This window comes from Aythya ferina (assembly GCF_964211825.1).
Source record: "Aythya ferina genome assembly, chromosome: 2".
Taxonomy (NCBI): domain Eukaryota; kingdom Metazoa; phylum Chordata; class Aves; order Anseriformes; family Anatidae; genus Aythya; species Aythya ferina.
The window spans coordinates 96964008-96983632 of NC_140297.1; the positions used below are offsets into that span (position 1 = coordinate 96964008).

The 19625-nt window shown below is 36.5% G+C and overlaps 1 protein-coding gene across 1 annotated transcript in view; it reads right to left on the reverse strand.

Annotated features, from left to right (window-relative positions):
- The window catches only part of LOC311431287 (dynein axonemal heavy chain 5-like), a 142916-nt gene that overhangs the window by 105589 nt on the left and 17702 nt on the right, over nucleotides 1-19625 (reverse strand). The window contains exons 16-29 of the mRNA XM_084508638.1: nucleotides 18875-19030; nucleotides 17763-17902; nucleotides 16775-16926; nucleotides 12924-13131; nucleotides 11991-12078; nucleotides 11742-11865; nucleotides 11450-11613; nucleotides 9242-9331; nucleotides 7914-8117; nucleotides 6034-6114; nucleotides 5546-5950; nucleotides 5269-5387; nucleotides 3476-3612; nucleotides 2245-2407 (exon numbers count right to left, since the gene is read on the reverse strand). Of these exons, the coding sequence (XP_084364764.1) occupies nucleotides 2245-2407; nucleotides 3476-3612; nucleotides 5269-5387; nucleotides 5546-5950; nucleotides 6034-6114; nucleotides 7914-8117; nucleotides 9242-9331; nucleotides 11450-11613; nucleotides 11742-11865; nucleotides 11991-12078; nucleotides 12924-13131; nucleotides 16775-16926; nucleotides 17763-17902; nucleotides 18875-19030 (2231 nt within the window). The remainder of the gene's footprint in view (nucleotides 1-2244; nucleotides 2408-3475; nucleotides 3613-5268; nucleotides 5388-5545; nucleotides 5951-6033; nucleotides 6115-7913; nucleotides 8118-9241; nucleotides 9332-11449; nucleotides 11614-11741; nucleotides 11866-11990; nucleotides 12079-12923; nucleotides 13132-16774; nucleotides 16927-17762; nucleotides 17903-18874; nucleotides 19031-19625) is intronic.

A 19625-nucleotide genomic window follows, 5' to 3' on the forward strand; every position in this document is an offset into this window, starting at 1 on the left:
GTAAACTTCTATAATGTTCCTTTCCAAATGCCTTTAAAATAAATAAATAAATAAATAAGTATTTATCCTTTTAATCTCTTTTTAAATGGAATTATTCGCACCAACAGTGATTTTTAAGAATCTTCTTTTCATGATTCTATTTTCTATTATACTACTATTTTTTAAAAGGGGTAGCAAAAAAGAACATTACACTAAAGAGCTATGTGTAGCTTTAGAATTGTGTGAAAATACTACCATCATTTCCAGTATTCCTGCCCATTTCTTAACACAACATACCATCTTAGTTATTTCTGTGGGTATTCCCTGTACACTGTTTAAAATTCTCTAGAATTAAAGAGAATACATGTAGCTTGATGCAATAATGCTAGCAAGTCTGCCAAAGGAAGGATAGTACTGGGTTAGAGTTATATTATAAAAAATGTTTACTGCCTATTGGTGGTCTCTCTGCTCCAAATCACTTGAGGGGGTACAAAATAAAAATAAAAAAGAACGTGAAGCAAATAGAAACACATAATGTTCAAAGCTGTTATCATGCAGTGGCTTCCTTTCGAGTTCCACTAAAAGACAACATAAAAATACTTATGCCACCCTGTGAATCATAATTATATGTAGAAAAAATGATGACGTGAATTACAAAATTCTACTGAAATGATATCCAGATTTATCGAACAGGTGATATATTTTCAATACATTCGTTTTTACTATTAATTTAAATAAATCTATTTTTTTTAAACTAATGACTAAAAACTAATTCACTCACTCAGGTTTTCCAGGAAAGGAAGAAAATCTCTACTTCACCCCTTCAGTGTCTACAGAAACGGTAAAATTTGATAAAATGGTGACATGCTCAAAATACCATATGACTAAAAAGCCTGAGCACAAGTAACCTTTCCAACACTTTTCAAAGAGGTGGAATGAGAGAGAGAAAAAATAAATAAATAAATAATTGATCTCAAACTCTTGAAAGATATGCCAAATACACTGAAGTCTCTCTCAGGTCACATTGGTGAATCCAAAATCAAAAGCTGATAGAACTGTGTGAAGCAAAGAGGCTGGCTGTTCCAGAAGAAAGGCTCTGCAGAAGAGAAGGCTCTTCATATTGAGTATGAAATTGTCTTGACAAAACTCACTGAGAAAGTCATCAGTGCCACTGCATAAAGAAGTGAAGCAAATGTTTATATAAAAGAAGATAGAAAACATTTCATTTGTTTTTCATTAGAAAAAAACATGATGTGTTTTCCCTCCGGATGATAGGATAAAAATACCGCATATTTGTATTCAAACTTGTGCATGTAATTTGTTTCTGACATAGAGTATGTAAACCCATTAAGAGCAAAAGAGAGACTGGAATAGGTAACTACTCTCAAGGAATGAATGGATGCACAGAATACTTAAGGCCTGAACATCAACTCTCCACTTTTGACTGTAACAATATTCCTTTTTTTTCTAGAAACTCTGTACATCCTCCAGTGCCAGAAATCAGAATTCAAAGAAAGATGTCTGAGAGACAGGAAAACAAACAAACAAACAAACAAACAAACAAAAAAACACTGTTGGTTCATGAGCCCTTGTCTCTGAAGGAACGGAGAAATTACAAGCCGGACAATGGAAGTCTTGCTGACCCAGCCATAGCTGTTCAAAATTGAACGTGTGTCTTTACCAACACAGAAGAAAAATTCCTTTGATTTTGGCAAAAATGATTTCACCTAACAGCTATCCTGTACATAACGTGGAAAATACATTCTTCCTCTCAAACCTCAGAAATAACCTCTCAGAGTTAAGAATGAGTACCTACCCTTGCTGAAATAATTTAATTCCATACAAATGCACAAAAGCACATAGTAACATCAAAATTCTGCCTGACAACCCAGACTAACAATTAATTAGCTGTAAACTGAATCACTGAAAAGACTGTACGTCACCTATGAAGGTTATTCCTACTTACAGTCACCTTGCCTCAGGTTTACGTACCTTCAGTTAGTTTTATTCATTAAATAAGCTACAACTTACAATGCTACTATACCCCGCAAAGCCTACAGTGACTCACGGGCTGTCTAAGCAAGAACATGTGCCAACTGCATATTGGACCAGTCTGAAACTAGTGCAACGGTGGTGAGCACTCAAGCGAGCCTGAGATTGAAACAAATCAATATATTTTTGCCCCTCAGGGTAATTTTCACAATATAATTAAAACAGAAAAGTGAGAAATAAAAACTGCACACACTTCAATAAATAACAACCTACTTGTTTTGAAAATCCAGAAGTTCGTTGTTGATCTTTTCAATATTTAAATCATTCCAAAGAATTTCATTGTATCCATTGATATTATCAATAACTGAATTATAAAGACTGTAAAGTTTCTGAAGCAATGAAAGCTCACGTTTAATTTTGTGCAGTTCAGGATACTCTGTTTCAAATTTTAAAAAGAGAAGTTTATGAATGTTAATTAGGTGCAACTGCATCCATGAACATAAAAATCCATGTATTCCTAAAACTGATATGTAATACATGCATAAAAGCATCTTTGCAGTCTTCTACTGTCTAATACGACAAACTTTCATATTTACATTATGTGAGGACACCAGATTTTAATACACAGCAATTATTTAGATTGCTGTTTTTTTAATAAAAATTCTTTTACAATGGCAAACGTAATTTTACATGGGAGGTGCTTCACCTATCTCTGTGAAGGAGATAATGTTGAAAAAGTAGTTGAAATGTCAAGAAATGTACTGTGGTTTTATACAAAAACTGAAATACCCCCCATCTTAATTTGTGGTATTTACTTCAGAAGCAGAGGCTGGGGGGGGAAGGGAACAGTTGCTTTTGAATTAGAAATATAACATATGCTATGCAATAAGATTATTTAAAATAGACCTCCTTAACTGAAATATTTTGTTTAGTTTCTCTCTTTGGGACGTCCTAGTTAAATATATCATGATTATTGCTTATGTCTTCAGACAAGAAAATACTGAATTTAGTATGTAGCAATTAAAGTGTTTATCATACTTTCTGCTGTATCTGTAATTCACATGGTGGTCTCCAAAACTTGAAATGTGCCTGATTAGGAGTCATAAAGGTATTATAGATCAGTTGCACAACCATTATTATTCATTATATATCTGGTAGAGGGACAAACTGAGTAATTCTTTGACATGTTCCCCAAATTTGGACACAGAGGAAACCAAAGAGGAGATGTGCTTAGCTCTGAACAGAAAAAGCAAGAGAGCTGAGCAGTTGAATCCTTCCTGAGGTGCATGGAGCAGTGCATTTTTTCCACTTGATGTTTATGTATGCACAGACTGACAGACACTGTTTCAATTCATAGGAACACAATCACAAATTTAAAATTAAAATTTACTGCAAGGAATTTTTCTGCAATTAATCCAACACTAAATGCATTAAGCAGGGCCCATCAAAATATATATATATATAATAGCCTAGGACCAGGTGTCCTTACTCCCTAAGAAAATACCTGTGACAGGAAGACCAAATAATTCTTCCCCACCAGAAAGAGAGATATACTTCCTCCACAGTTCATCAAATTTAGCTTGAAAAATCTGTAATCTGTCACTTGCTTCATGGGGAGGAACATTCTCCACACTGGGACCCCTGAAAAGACCAAAATAAAATAAAATACAATAAAATACAATAAAATAATCACTGCAAGTATCAACCATACAGGTTTCACAAAGAAACACAACAGCATAATACAGGCCTGACTTACTGAGCAGTATTTAACATTTTCTTTTTTTTTTTTTTTCTCCTAGAAATCTTCATAATAGATGTTAGAAAGAGAAAATACATGTCCCAACACTACATATTGAATATCCCCTGACAGAAAGCCCAACAGATTTTTTAATAATACAATTCATCTGTGTTACCAATACATATGACAAACAGCAAAAAAACCCTACAAATGGTTTGTTATCTTGCATTTCTTTTTCCTTCTTCTGCAGAACATATTCATATTCTTAAAAAGGGAAAGACAGTAGGCATATATTTCAGGAGTGAAAACTGTGGTAGCTGTTACTAGATTAATTACTAGAACCATAATTAAACAATCAGAAAAATAATAGAATAATTGTGATTTTGCCCTAATGAATCCATCTCATCTGGAGGACTGAGAAAAATCTCCGGAACTCATGTCTGAGACCACTTCTTGCTGCATCTTAACAATATTTGGGGATCTGCAAGGATATCATCTTCTGCTTTAGATGATGGAGCTCTAGGTCAGAAGGGAGAGCCAAGCAGCAAAGCCTCAGCTTAAAAACAGATCCCACAGAGAGAGGTGTCAGCCCTTATTGAGGCCTCCTGGCAGAGCTATCTCGGTGTGTTCTGTTCTAGACCACCAAAGGAAGTGTGGAGCCCTCAGATGTATCAGCTTTAAGCTGGCCCCGAGCCCAAGCAAATGGACCTCCAGAAAGGGGTCTAAGGTCTCTAAGGTCCTTACAATTGGTAGCAGCCACAGGGGGGTTTCGTGAAGTCCTCCAGACAACTCAGAGAGCAGAAGTGCAGTCAGTACTATGCATGCATCTGCACAGAACAACTTAATGCTCTACCAGGTTCCTTTTTAGGGGCACATTCACCTTATGTCTATAGCTTGAATTTCAGGTGTGCACACAAATGCACTGAGTGGCTTCAGGCAGTGCACATCCAGGATCAGCAGCTGACAATTAACTTTCTTGCCAGAAGACACATACTGTGAATATATGGTCCTATAACCACAACAGATCACAGCAAAACAAATTCTGGCCTTCCCTTCTTTGTGCCACACCACTTGCTAACATGGAAGTGTCCAATGAAGCACACATACTCCACAATTTAAATTAAAAAAGCCAAAGTACATATAAACATACTTGTAAAGAGAACTCAATGAACTTAGAAACATCCAGAACTGGAATCTCCACTCACTTCCAAGGTACCACCTAACTATCTGCTTATGTACTTTGTTGACTTTAGAACCTGCAAAAGACATTCAATTTGGATCTGGACTGAGGATTTGTTTTGTTTTGTTTTTCCCCAAACTATTAATACTTCTGGAATTTCACCATCTCCAGCACTGAAATTGTATTCAATCTGTAACCATAAGAGTATCTGTCCAACTTACAGTATTCTGAAATTAGGCTCTTTTTTTTTTTTTTTTTTAAATCATCTGTCATATGTATACTGAGGCTGTTTCATGTTTATTTTCTGAAGCTCTTTAGATGCACCATTTTCAAACAATCACTAATGAAGCATAATTGTACTGCATCACAGTTCACCTACTTTTCATCATAGTCTTTGTAAAATTCTGCAGTATCAATCTGGAATTTCTGAACACCATTCAGTAAATCTGTTTTCATGCCCGGCTGTACTTTCAGCAGCAACTCCTCAACCTGTAATGCCTAAATGTAGACAAAGAGGAAAAACAGGAATAAAGAAATGGAAAAAAAGCAGAGCGTTTTAAGTAAGAAAACAGTTTTATTATGCTTTTTTCAACATTAAAAAGGTTGAAAATAACTTTGCTATAGATGTGTTTTGAGAAACAACACAGCTGTGATACCTGTGTGTTGAGGTTCTTCCAAGCATAAGCCAATCCATCAACTCTTTCTGTGTTTCCATCTTGAAAGAGCAGATTGTATTTATGAAGCACAGAGTAGGACTCTTCTATAGGTCCGACTGTCATGTCAATTCTAATCTCATTCTCTCTAATTTCTTTTAGATCTTCCATTGCTCCCCGTACATCATCAAGGTCCTGGATAGGCCTGCTTAATCTCTTGCTAAGATTTTCAATGAAGGAATAGATTTCATCCATGTCTGTGGCAGACTTTTTATTCAAAGCTAATCCAAATGTTCTTTGTCTTGAGCGGCATTCTTGAATTAAGGATATTTTCAATGACTCCGTTGCAATATCCACTGACTCCAGTACATGGTGATTTGGCAGTTCTCTGATTTGCATTTCTAATTGCTAGGAAAAACACAAGTGATCAATGTTTAATTTCACTACAATTTCTCTGAACAGTTCATTTTTATTAAAGACATAATACTTACAGAGAAGTCTCTGATTTGGGTTTGGAATTCAGCCATTGTTGGTTTAGTCTCTATAAATTCCTTCACTTTTTCCTCTGGATCCTATATAAAAGTTTATTTTAATTATTACTTTGCACTGGTATTATGATAGCCTATGTGGCTGTCTAATGTACTGTGCAAACACAAATAATCCCTCTCTAATAGAGCTGAAGATATAAGTATTAAGATCAGATTGCTTCACTTGATCTGCTTTTCCTGATTCTTTCTCTCTTTACAGTATTCATTATTAAAACATTTGAAATCTATCTATAATTCAAAAACTGACACCAATCAGGCTATCCCTTATCCATACAAATATTACTATGAAATTTACAGCCTCTAAAACGTTACTGGAAATATTTTCTTCCCAGCTTCCCTTCCATCTGCCAACCAGCAAAAGCAGCTCACAACTTCTAACAGCTATTTAAATGGTAGTGATTGTACTCAGCCACCTTCACCCTTCCTGAAAGAGTATATTTTACTACAGTTTCTAGCTATAAACACAGGAGGAAGGGGTATTCAAGGTCAGCAACCACACTTGGGCAGGGAACGATGGGTATAAGGGAAGAAGGGGCATTTAGCTTGTCGAAGCTTGTTCAAAGGGAATAGACCACTGAATGTGACATCCTGCCTTTTAGTAAGGTACGCTAGTCTCTGCAGAAGTGAGAGCTTCAGTATCACCAGCACAGGGTCTAAATAAATGTGCTATATTATTACACACAAATGATCTTTATCCAGCTCAGTGACAGTCTGCACCATGAGGTCTCTGAGAATCTGATACGGCTTCTCCATTCTACTTAGCAGTTTCAACTGATATCTCCCAGTGGTCTAACACAAATGATATAGAATGGAGGAAACAGCACCAGGTCCTGAAGAGCTTTAAGGTTAAAGAGTAAATGAACTATTTTGGAAGATTTTAGCAAAAAGAAGTGTTATCATGCTACTGCATCATCTAATCTGATTGTCCCTTGTCTGTGGGAAACAACATACCATCAATGTGTGGTTAGCTCGGTCAGTATCTCCAAAAACTGAGGTAAATAAGCATTAATATTTGGAAGCCCAGAACCTGAAAGAGGTGCAAATGGCCTGTCTCAGCCTGAACTCTAACTGCAAAGGAGTCAGCTGTGGGCATGTGGTGGTCACTAATATAGACTATGAGTTGGTTTAGGAAGGAGAAGTTAAAAATAGCAAGCAGTTACAAACAGAAAATTAATCTTGGTTACTTGTTTCTCTGCCTGACTACAGCACCTTTGATAGGTAAGACCAGCAGTTGTTCTTCCCCGCAAGGTTGCATTCCACTAGTCAGAATGCATACGAGGTGATAAATCTCATGAAATGATATTCATGAAATATCTCCTGCCAGAACACTGCTTGGAGCTTTACAATTTATGTCATAGGACTCACTCCCTAATGAAGACAACTCTATCAGCTTTCCATTCTGCTTGGGAATCCGTATTACTGGAAATATTTCCTAAACTGAGTTTATCATTTTTTGTGAAGAAATAGAAAAAATGCTTTCAGCACTGCTTGCTGAAGGAGAGCTAGTCGGTTAAATATTCAGAAGATTTGAAGTCTGCAATTTCTCAGAGATTCTGCTAAATAATTCTTTTTTATTACCTTTACAGACAAGATGCTGTGAGAAAGATGTATAAGCATACGAAAGTATAAGTTTGCTTACGCTCCCAACATTCTTTTTTGTTTTTCTGCCTTCTTGTTAGGTGGTTTGAATGGTAAAGAATGATATACATGCATATACATATTCTACAATGAAACCAAGCATCCAGTCTCCTAATGCAACCCTAAACATTTTATGTAGAACATTTCCCAATACAGCTAAATATTTCATTAAATATGTATTTAACCTTGTTCCAGATGACTGAAAATTCAGAAAAGCTGTTCAGAAGATCTGCCACTTTAGTTTTAAGAGAGAAGACAACTGTATTTAGTTGGATCACCACTTTGTTTACATCCTTATGCTCGATGATCTGCTTGTCTAAAGGCTTCAGTGCCACCATCCTGGTGAGTTTGTTCTCATCACCTAGCTCTATGGCAACAGCCTGTTCAACCTGGCATAAATTAAACAAGAATAAATGTATGTTCAGTAGTTTTATTTATTTTACATTATTGAATGCCCAATAAGGCGTACACAGTAAGTACTTCTATGACCAGACAGAAAGTGCAAAGAAAGACACATGGAGACTCCCTGTTCTTAGAGTGTATTTTTACAGAACTTTAGCTCTAGAGTTGAAGATAATTTAAAAAAAAATATTTGTAATGTGGAGCAATTAATATTAATCATCTCTGATTGACTTCTGTCAAATGTGTCACACACTAGTACAATTGTGCTATTTTCTGCTCGTACAGGAGCTCCTGCTCAGGTCTTCCTGCCTCTTGTAGCACAGAATTACAATCGATTCCCATTTCTTGGTCAAAAAAAAAAAAAAAAAAAAAAAAAGTGCTGAAGGCAGTTCAGAGCTGGCTGCTTAGAAGTAAGCCAAAAATTCTGCTTGGGAAAACGCATATCAGCTAATGCTGTCCTAATTGCTCATTTTTGTTTCCAGGACATGAATGGTTCTTTTCATTCAAATATGCTGATCTGTTTTTCATGTCGGATTGACAAAATAGGAAGATATATTTAAAAGGACGCTTCTTCAGCACAGGTCTGTATTTCATTTTTAGAGGATGGACTTAAGGCCATCTGATTAGCATTATTGTGCATTTCTGTACAGCAGCAAATTTGAGTACCTCAGCAAATTTGAGTTTCTATCTATACCCCAGACTTTCCCAAAGTTTTAGTGCTCATTTTAATGCCAGTTAAAATATGCATATTGTATTTATTTTAGTTTCAAATACAGTTTTTGCTTGGGAAAACTAACAGTAATTTAAACTCAGAAGTACACATGGATAACATTAGTTTTCACACATCATTGTCACACTTGAACAGTATTTTTAAAAGATTTCTAGTAAAGCTACTTTTGATTTTAATACTAAAAAGCACCAAACATAAATATTATAAATGATTACTCTTTTGTTCAATAACTTGATGTAGACATTAAAATCTAGGTTGACACTTAAAAGGAAGATCTTCTACATTACAAATCAAGGTATTGCTGCAGAACATATTCTTATGAAATTAAGAAATGTTAACCAAAATACTGAAATTTTAAAATAATCAAAATAAAACACTCACCTGCTGCTTATGATGTAAGTAAGCAAATTTCCATAGGGGGATATCTTTGGCTATTGATAATATTATATTTACTGCTTTGTTTACAGCACTCTGAAAATAGCAAAACATTTACCTTGAGCACAAAGAGAGATTATGACAAGTAAGAGGGAAAAAAGAAAAAAAAAGAAAAAAAAAAAAAGAGAAAAAAAGATCCTCCAAAGAATATCAAAATGGAAAAGTTATACTTCTATATTTATCAGTAAGAGTACTGATGGAAATATGGAAAGAGTACTCCATAAAGCTTTATTGAAGTCAGTCCTCCTACATTTATTTGCTTTTCAAACAAGAATGAGACAGATCTATGAACATGAATCATGAATCACTGGGGATCATAACAATTATAGTACTATTTCCCCTTAAAAGTGTTATAAACATAGTTATTATAAATTACATTTTCACATCAGAAAGTCTAAATAAATTTGTCTGAATTTGTGATGTTCTAGTTTGTAATCTATGCAATGAACTATATAAATTATTATATAATATTTTCTACCTATTGTATTTTAAAATTATGCTCTGTGGCCTGAGTTGTGGGATCTGAGTGCATGGTACTGTGCTCTGACATGGACTGAGCGACAGCCCTGCCTTAAGTCCTGGCAAGGGGCAGGTAAGCTGGCTTCCAGCCCTGGGCTGATAGACTTGGCTGACTCACAAGACAAGGGAGACTGGACCCTTGCCTCTGCTCAGAACAAAAGGAGGTCTCCCCCTTGTCCCCAGTTGCCCCTAAGGAGCAGAAAATCCAATGCTCTGGGGCTAGAAAAAGGAGAGAATGTAAGTAATGGTCAGGACCCAGGAAAGGACAATCATACAAAGTTGGACCAACCACCTGCATTAGAACCAGTGCCATGAAAAAGCACAAAGGGTGTTAGTAATTGGAGATTCCTTGCTGAGAGGCACTGAAGCACCCATTTGCTGTCCAGACAATCCCTCTAGAGAGGTTTGCTGCCTGCTGGGGGCCCACATTTGTGGTATGAAGAGGCTACCAAGCCTGGTAGCCTCTGAGAAACTGCCAGGGACTTGTTGAGAGTTTGTGGGTTAAAGTTAAGGACCAGACCAAAAAACGACAGCTTGTGGCTGGGGTCTACGGCAGGCTGGCTGATCAAGGAAAGCCTGTGGATGAAGCCTTCTTGCTTCAGCTGCAAGAAACATCATGCTTGCAGGCACTCATCCTGCTGGGGGATTTCAACCACATGGATGTCTGCTGGGAAACCAGCAGTGCTGGCTGCAAGCAATCCAGGAGACTCCTGGAGTGCATCAAGGATAATTTCCTGGTCCAGCTACTAGACAAACCAACCAGAGGAGAAGCGTTACTGGACTGGTGCCTATCAGTGCAGATGAACTCACTACAGAGGTTAAGAATGGAGGCAGCCTGGGCTGCAGTGACCATGTCCTGGTTGAGCTTGTGACCCAGGGAACTACGGAGCAGTGAGCCTCACCTCTGTGCTTAGAAAGATCATGGAACAGATTCTCCTGGAAGCAATGTTAAGGCACATGCAAGACAAAGAGGTGATCCGAGACAGCCAGCATGGCTTCATCAAGGGAAAATTGTGCCTGGCCAACCTGGTGCCTTTTTATGGTGGAGTGACTGCATCAGCTGACAAGGGAAGACCAACTGATGTCATACCTGGACTTCTGTAAGGCCTTTGACATGATCCCCATACAACATCCTTATCTCTAAATTTGAGAGAGGTGGATTTGAAGGGTGGACTACCCGGTAGATAAGGTACTAGCTGGATGGCTGCATCCAGGGAGTGATTGTAAATGGCTTGATGTCCAGGTGGAGGCTGGTGATGAGTGGTGCTCCTCATGGGTCTGTACTGGGACCAGTGCTATTTAAATATCTTTATCAATGACATCAAATCAGGTTGTATCGATGGCATTCATTTTTGGTTTTGTATTTGCTTTGAAATATTTGCCTCTAAGTAAAGGGTTGTGAACAGGAGTTACTGAGCTTTTAGGAAAGTAGTTGATTCTACTGGCCCGCATAACAAACCTAATCAATGACTTTGTTCTTAGCAACCAGTAACGTCACATGAACTCAAGTGACTTTTCATCTTTTCCTCCCCTCTTTTTATTGGTAATACCAGATTAAACTTGCACATCTTATTTTAAAATACATTTATAAATGTTTTTACCAAAAATGACTGAGACGTGCAATTATTCTGTTACCTGAATATCTTCAAGACTTGGTCTCAAGACAACATTAGGAATAGATAGTTGAAATTCAGTTTTGAACAAAGGAACCCTCTGTGGCTCTACAGACTTGGTCATCTGATACCTAGAGTCAACAACACGCAATCGATGTCTCAAGGACTCCAAGGAAATCTTCGTGCCTAAATAAACACAAATACTTAAGTGAGGTTATATTTTTTGCCACAATAAGCTTGGGGAAGAAAAAAAAAAAAAAGGAAAAAAAAAGTAATATTAAAAAGCTAAAGATATATGAAAACAAAAGACTCACATCTGACTAAAGAGTCAGTATTCTTCTGACAAAGCTGTCCCATGAGATTATAGTAACAACAAGATAGGCATTCTTGGCAGCGTGTTTTCTGTTTCGTATCAAGATGCGTACAGGTATATGAATCCTGAAGAATTAAAGGGATTTTTTTAGGAAAATAACCACATTGCCCAATATATAAATGTAATATCAAGTATCTGAGTATAATAGGTTACTTTTTATACTGGAGTTTACTTTTTGTACTGGTCTTACCTCCAGAGTCTTTCTTTCATCTGCTTTCAGCCTGTGCTTAAGAGTATCTAACAATTCATATGCACAGCATTCCACTTGCTGACTCTGCCTAAAAAAAACAAACACAACCTTACAGTCACACACAGGGAATCAAACATAATGAATACTTTTTGCATGAAGAGCCACATATGCAGGGAAATGCCCTTATACTTTTCAGCTTGTTCCTACTGCTTGGTCATGCAGAGAATTGAGATACACAGACTATCCAGAAAACTATTTGTCAGACTCTATTACATCTGATTCAACTGGACTTCAAAATCATTAAAGAAAAATAAGTTATTTTCCTGTTATACTTAAAAAAAAAAAAAAAAAAAAAAAAGAGAGAGAGAGAGAGAGAGAAGGAACAAAAAAGCAGGCATAACAAGATGATTCAATAAAATAATGTTAGTTATGTTTTTGATAACTTTTCTGATTCTGAAATAAGAGTTAGTAAAAATAAAAGCAAAATAAATACAAGGTGAGTGTATTTATTCTCATGTTTTTGGAGAAGAACGGAACTAACTTGCTGTATCCTGGAAAATGATCATAAGCTAAAAAAATTGCAGCCCTGTGAGAATGGGGAAGTCTTACATTAGCTAGCTAGCATTAAGAATCAAGCAATTAGCATAGGGATGACACTTCAACTCTTAACTATCTCAGTTTTTCTTGCTATTGATTAGAATGCCGTAAGAACTAAAACATGAAATGCTAAACACTATAGATGCAATTTTACATCTGCTGTATTCAAGTTACCTGGGAATTTCTCCCCTGCATCCTAGGACTATCATTTTGCTTCAGACTAGTAGTCAGTAACAGTAAGAATAAGTTTTTAAAAGTATATTCTCTATGAATAAAAAAGTAATATATAAATAATCCCTCCCAAATCAGGTCTTCAAATCTATGCAGTAAACCTACTGAGACAGTTTGCGAGCAGTAGAGATTGCAAGATTTTCTGTCTGTTCCAGAAATGCAAGCACATCCATAGGTTCATCTTCTGGCAAAATTATCAGAGCAGTGTTTGACATATCCTCCAGAACTCTTTCAATTCTGCATTCCAGGGTATCAGCAGCTTCTTTGACTATAAAGTCCAATTCCCTCATGGTACTATAAACATTCTCAATAACTGAGCAAAGAAAACAAAGTGAAAATAAATCATACAAAATCCGGACCTTTTAAATCTCCTCTCCCACCCCCCCCCCCGAAGTACTGCATTAAAATGAGGATTTAACGACAATAAAATATAGAATTAAGGCCTGAAATAGAATTAAGGCCTGAAACCAAAACATGATAGGCTTGCTGTACTTTGGAGTCTTTAAATGAAACCGTTTTAAAATAAATAGTAGAATAACCTTCAAAATACCTCTTCTTCTGTGTATTAAGGAACATTGTAATGAAAACAGTTAACAAAATACAGTGGAAAAAAGAAAGGATACAATGGTCCAAAAATATTTTGTTTCTCCTACACAGACACACAGTGAAAGCCAGTATTGTATCATTGCAATCAACTTACAACTTCAATTGCTAAAATACCTAAAGCCAAGATCGCATGTTGCTTAATCCACTAGATTTCTTCTTTCATGTGTATGATCTAACTTAACTTGGAAAGAGATAAAATATATCCTTTAACAGATGCATTTACCAAACTAGGTAAAAAATAATTATTTCTGAACAGGGTGCACAAATTCTTTCCCTGTCTTCTATACTTCAATTGTAAAAAGAAAGAAATAAGTCACCTGACTTTGGTTATTCAACAGGCAGTATCATGTGAATCACCAGTACTTTTTCTTACTGTATGTAGAAAGAAATCACTATGATATCTAAAACACAGCTGTGTGACAGTAGTTTCCAACTGTTGGATGCTTTAAATAGAAAATTGTTTCTATTAGGAAGTTAATGATCAGGTCTTATCTTTTTTATTGACTGGAATGGACAAACAATCCAACCAATTCCTTAGGCACCCCCTTTTTTTTTTTTTCCAAAATATATAAAGTAGTCCTAAAACTATTTTTTCCTTTAGTTTTTCGAGTTTTAATGTAGAGGGTAGCCATGGGCTCCCATGCTTCTACATATTAGGTGGAATGAGGCACATAAGACGTTAACCAAATGCAGTGAGTTCAGCACAACTGTGGCAGGTAGGAGTTATTTTGTAAGTGTCCAACATACATTCTGGACATGTTGGACTTTGCTTATCCACAAAAAGATACGATATATATACTCTTAAAAAAAAAAAACAAACATTCCTTTCTCAGGGAGATTGCACTCCAGATGCAGCTGCAGGAAAGAGCCCAGATATTCTTGCTGTGTAAACATTACCTTGTCATAAAAAGCCAGTTTCCACTAGAGCAAATGCTAACCCAAGACCCAGTAAAACTTGAATTATAGCTATTCAGATACTAACATAACAGATGCTATCTTAACATAGTGTACAGAGTAAATAATATTGTAATGATCTTCTGTATGATGTGTTACTAAACTACGTAAATCAAGAAGAAAAAAAAATAAATAAATACAAAGATATAATACAAACAAAAGAAAACCTTGCCATTGTTTTGTATGTTCTGGTCAGACAAAGTCCAAGGCTAGTAAAGGGCAAGTAAAGGGCTATAAGGTGGCCAGCCCTGCCTTAGACACTGGTCAGAGCCCTGTGTACCAAGGCCACATGGCACAGTCACAAATGAACAGCTGCACAAACCCATGCGTGCAACTGTCCCTGTTTACTTTTGCTGCTTTTCGTTTTGAAGAAAAAAAGTGAAAACCTAACAACAGTCTGCCTCTGTTGTCTGACTTAACTGAGAACTGATTTACAAGCATGAGCTACTGTTTTCTCACAGAATGGCAAAACAGAAGTCTTGCCAAGGGTTTTATGTATGTCCATTTCAATTACATAATTATAGCAGTTGATTTTATGCTGTATTTGATAGGAATAAGGTTGTTTCTTACTGGCTGTGTAGAAAAAAAAATGCATAATTGAGGATTTTAAAAGTTTTCTTAGAAAAAAATAGAATTTCGACAGAAACCTCCAAATATTGCATATTTCTTACTATTTTCAACCTTGAATTTAGTCATGTCTCTTTTAGGATGTTCAGCATAAGTTACAAAGATTTTTTGACAGAGAAGATAAGAGACACTATTACAGCACCACATTTGCACTCTTGTCTCACATTCTAGCGCTAGTCAGGTTACAATTACTTACAGAGAAAAAAGAAAAAGAAAAAGAAAAAACACACATACACACACACACAAAAAAAAAAAAAAAAAAAAAAAAACAGAGTGTAGGTGTGAGAAGAGCTCTTAATTTGTTCATTGTGTGGACACTTACTTGGAAACAGACAGAGGGATACTGATAGGAGGAAAAGAAGGAAAAATGCATGATAACTTCAACAGTGTGATGTGACAGCTTAAGCTCAATAAATGAAAAGGCCTTTAATTAAAAAACAGAACCGTAACACAAGACCTAATATGATGCAACATTATTCATTAAAATTTGCAAGAAAGCTAAAAAGTCAAGGCTATACAGGCTCTCCCATCAACACAGCAGTATGGATAGCAGTCAACCATGACAAACCATTTACTCAGTTACACAGATGTAAATCAACCAACTTAGTGACTTCACTGTACTCACAGCAACTGCATTTGTAATACCTCAATTGAGAGACTTACATTTGTTAAAAGAAAGAGGAAGGGGGTGGCTGGGGAGGCAAAACCAATCCTTTTACACCAAAAATCACTGTCCATGAGTGAGCAGACAGAAAGCCTCATTCTTAAGAATAAGAGAAAACCTCAAAAAACTGTGATTCTACAGTGATTTTGCTTCCGTTTCAGTATCGACTGCCACCAAAGGGATGATGAAGCATTATCATTTTTCCAAGCCAGAATTTCCTACTCCCTTATGTCAGCAGTACCATCTGGTGACCGTTTCAGTAACTATGTCAACAGCTCTTACAACACTCAGTATATCTATATAGAAGATATTTTCTGTGTACATCATCTCTGTCACTTCTAACATTTAAAGGTAAGAGGAAAATAATGTATGCAGAGCTACTTTGTTGCCGGGGAACCTATTAATATCTCTACATTTCTAAACACATTTCTAAGAAACACACAGGAGAAAAGAAGGTTCATGTTATCGAGGTGTGCAGACAAATGCCTACCCCAACCTGTGGCTACATTAACTAGACAGAAAGATAACAAACTGCATGACATAACAGAAAGAAATGACAGCACAGCACGTACGCAGTTGGCCAACCCTAACGGTAACTACATTAACAAGATGCCAAAATGGCAGAAAGCAGAATCGAATAACATTTGTATACAACAAAATGGGGGTAATGGTTTAACAAAATTGCGAGGTATTGCTAGGTATCATGGTTACTAAGGCAAGCATAACATAAATACCAAAACAGGTACCAAAATCAGGACCCATTAGCACAAGAGTAAAGGTGGGTTGTTTATGTGGCAGGACATAAAAGGGGTAAAGGAGCATGACCAGTATGGGGGAAAAAAAGATACATGTGGTAAAACAAATGACCTAACAAAGGCTGCTCAAATATAGGTGTTGAGCAGCCCTGGCTTGATCACCACAGTTTAGAGCAGGACATAAACACACAGTTTCCACTTCACTCATGTCTGACTTAGTTCATCGGGAGGAACCTGGAATTTTTTTCCCTTGTATAGATGGAATGCTCTTTCTAAAATTGACAAGGAAATAGTAGGCAAGTACTACCAAACAACACCATTAACAATTCACCACTTCTTTGACTACATACACTTATTGATGTTTGAAGAAGTCCATGACAGCTCCATTATGCCTGGTGCAAGGGCATCCTCAACTTGTCCTATGAATGGCTTCATCAGTGGTTTCAGCACAGCAGGAATTCTATTCAGACACTCTTTGTAATTGATCAATAGATTCTGAAGTCTGCAAGACATGATCGTGTTTAGAGTGTGCTTATTTCAGATATTTGAAACATACACAAGTTTGGTCACATTTTCTTTTAATAATGATTGGAAGTTCTGACCCTGTGTTAAAAATAAGGACTCTTCCCACAGCTCTTCCTAGCTCAGAATAGGTCTCTTTCTTCCCAGTAACACTAGAACCATGCTGGAGAAGTAAGTACTTCCAGAAAGGTAACTGTTACCAATTTAGAGCAACTTTCTTCCAAGGAAAATGAATCACAGTCAAAAACCAGGAAACTTAAAACACAGCATTTTTGTTCCCTTCTTCCTGTCTCATGAGAGAAGATATGAAATAAGACTGTTTATAAGAAAAGCTAGATTCAAAACATTTGGGACACCAAATCCATAAGATGCCAAATTCTGATTCAAGACTTACCAATACAGTTACATGAAAACAGAGCTACATAATGGAGCTCCACAAACAAGAATTAGAAGCCAGAACTTAGTTTTGCAACAGAAAAAAACACTTCTGATGCTAACTGCAATATTTTGAAATGCAATCCCTATGTGAGAGAACAGAGATGCCTCAGCAGTACCTAGAAACTCCACTTATGGAACAGTTGTTGTAGTAACAAAAGAAAAGCATGGAGGCATTGTCTAGTAATGAGACATTTGTGGAGATAGAAACAACTGCATGTTAACAATATTACTATGGAATGGCAGGGGAAAACAATTAAATTTCAATTAAACTCCGTCAAAGAGAAAAATTACAACAAATCAAAAGCATATACAACAGAAACTCAAAGCTAGGGATTCCCATTTGCAGATGAGAATCAAATCCATAAAGTGTTCACTCACTCCATGTGATGTCTTTTAATCTGTTCTTCATCTGCACACAAGCCAAGGACAACATCTGGAACTTCAAAATCCATTTTTCTCAGGTACTTTGTTTCATAAAGTACTTCCAGGACCACTGGATCCAAGTTTACAAGTAACTCCTTCATGAAGTGTACAGGGAGGGGGGAAAGAAAACAATGCAGTAGTTTGGTGGTTATGTGCATTGTGATACATCTGGAAGATACGACACAAGATGTAGGGGACAAGCCAAGATTTTTAAAATATATACCCATGTTTCGATTTCTACACAGATCTTCAGGCTCCTGTACAAATATCTGGATTTTCCAGAGTATTGATCAAACGTTAGCTTACACTGATTTCAATTACCTGTGACTTCCTCACTGTGCCCTATCCACTTGACTGCTGTGACTTATCAAGTCTAATTCTAGTCCTGTACCTGTCTCTGTGCAAGCTAATTTGCATGAGATGCCATTTTCTCCAACTATAGACCAGGGAGAAATGTTGTAAAGGTTAGTCTCTGTACATTTCTTAGGGCATAAAATGCTAAATAAACCTGACAATTAGGTTCTAGTTGTCCTTTATGGAATCATTAATTCAAAGAAAATGCCCATTTTAACTGTAATTTCTCTGCTCCAGAGCAGAGAAAGTCATCTGTAAAGTAAGAATGGTAAGGCATTCTGTCTCAGCAAGCACTTTTGAAAGCAAATTAATTACCGCAATACAGTCAATACAGATGTCAACCACTAGAGAAAAGACCATGACCTAATTAAAAATTCCTTCCTTGACTAAAATTTTGGTTAACACAGAAAGTAATACATGAAACAATATGTAAACAGACATAGAGAAGTCTATAACAGATACACATTTGCTGGGCACTGCCTTGTATATGTCCTGAATGAGGCAGGAGTCTTACAAAGAAGAGACGTGATCCAGTCTGCATCGTAACATACACAAAAAGGAAAAAGAATACAGTCACATCAGTTACAGCAGTTCATTTTCTAACCTCGTGAAGATTTTTGTAATGCTGTGCTTGTCTATACACGATGCAATTAAAGTAGCATAGGTAATACTAAGCAATGTAACAGCAATACAGAAGAATAAATTATATTTACCTTGGTTTCTTGGTGCCTGACTAGTAAAGAAGCATACAGAGCATTTCTAGCCTGGTCAGCAAACCTGCACCAGGCTCTGTGATAAATAATCTCAAATTCCAGAAGAACCGCAGCCATTTTATTGTAGCTCTTAACAACCTTTTTCATTTCCAGTGTCTGGAAACATAAATAAATAAATAAGCAAACGCCACTTAATCAGCTTGATGAGCCTAACACAGTAAAAATGTCCTCCATTAGGCTTTTCCTCACCACCATTAGGCAAACAAAACAAATACAGATCTTTAAGTTACGCTACTTAAGAGATGATGTAAGACACAAAATATCAAAATCTGTTTAAGAATTCAATTATTTTAAAGTATTTAACTGCTCTAATCAACTTTGCTTTCCTGATTTTTGCCTATATAATAAAGTCTACAGTATGACATATGCAAGGAGTGATTTGCTGTTGAGGAAACTATAAAACTAGTATTCTTTCATGAAGTATTTGAAGTTGAATATTGCAATCCTCTACATGACAGAGCACAGCAGGCAGAAGGCTGTAAGCATAGGTCCATAGCCAACAGTGCTGTGCTCAGGAGTAATAGGAACCGAGTCCCAGAAGGAACAAAAAAAATCACCCAAGTCATCAGCTACACATCTCAAGGGAAGCAACTGTCTTGAGTCACGGAATAACACTGCAAAAATAAATTCAAATCCTGGAGAAAACACTAAAGACTATCTTGTTGGATGAGCCTGAATAAAAGTTGTTAGA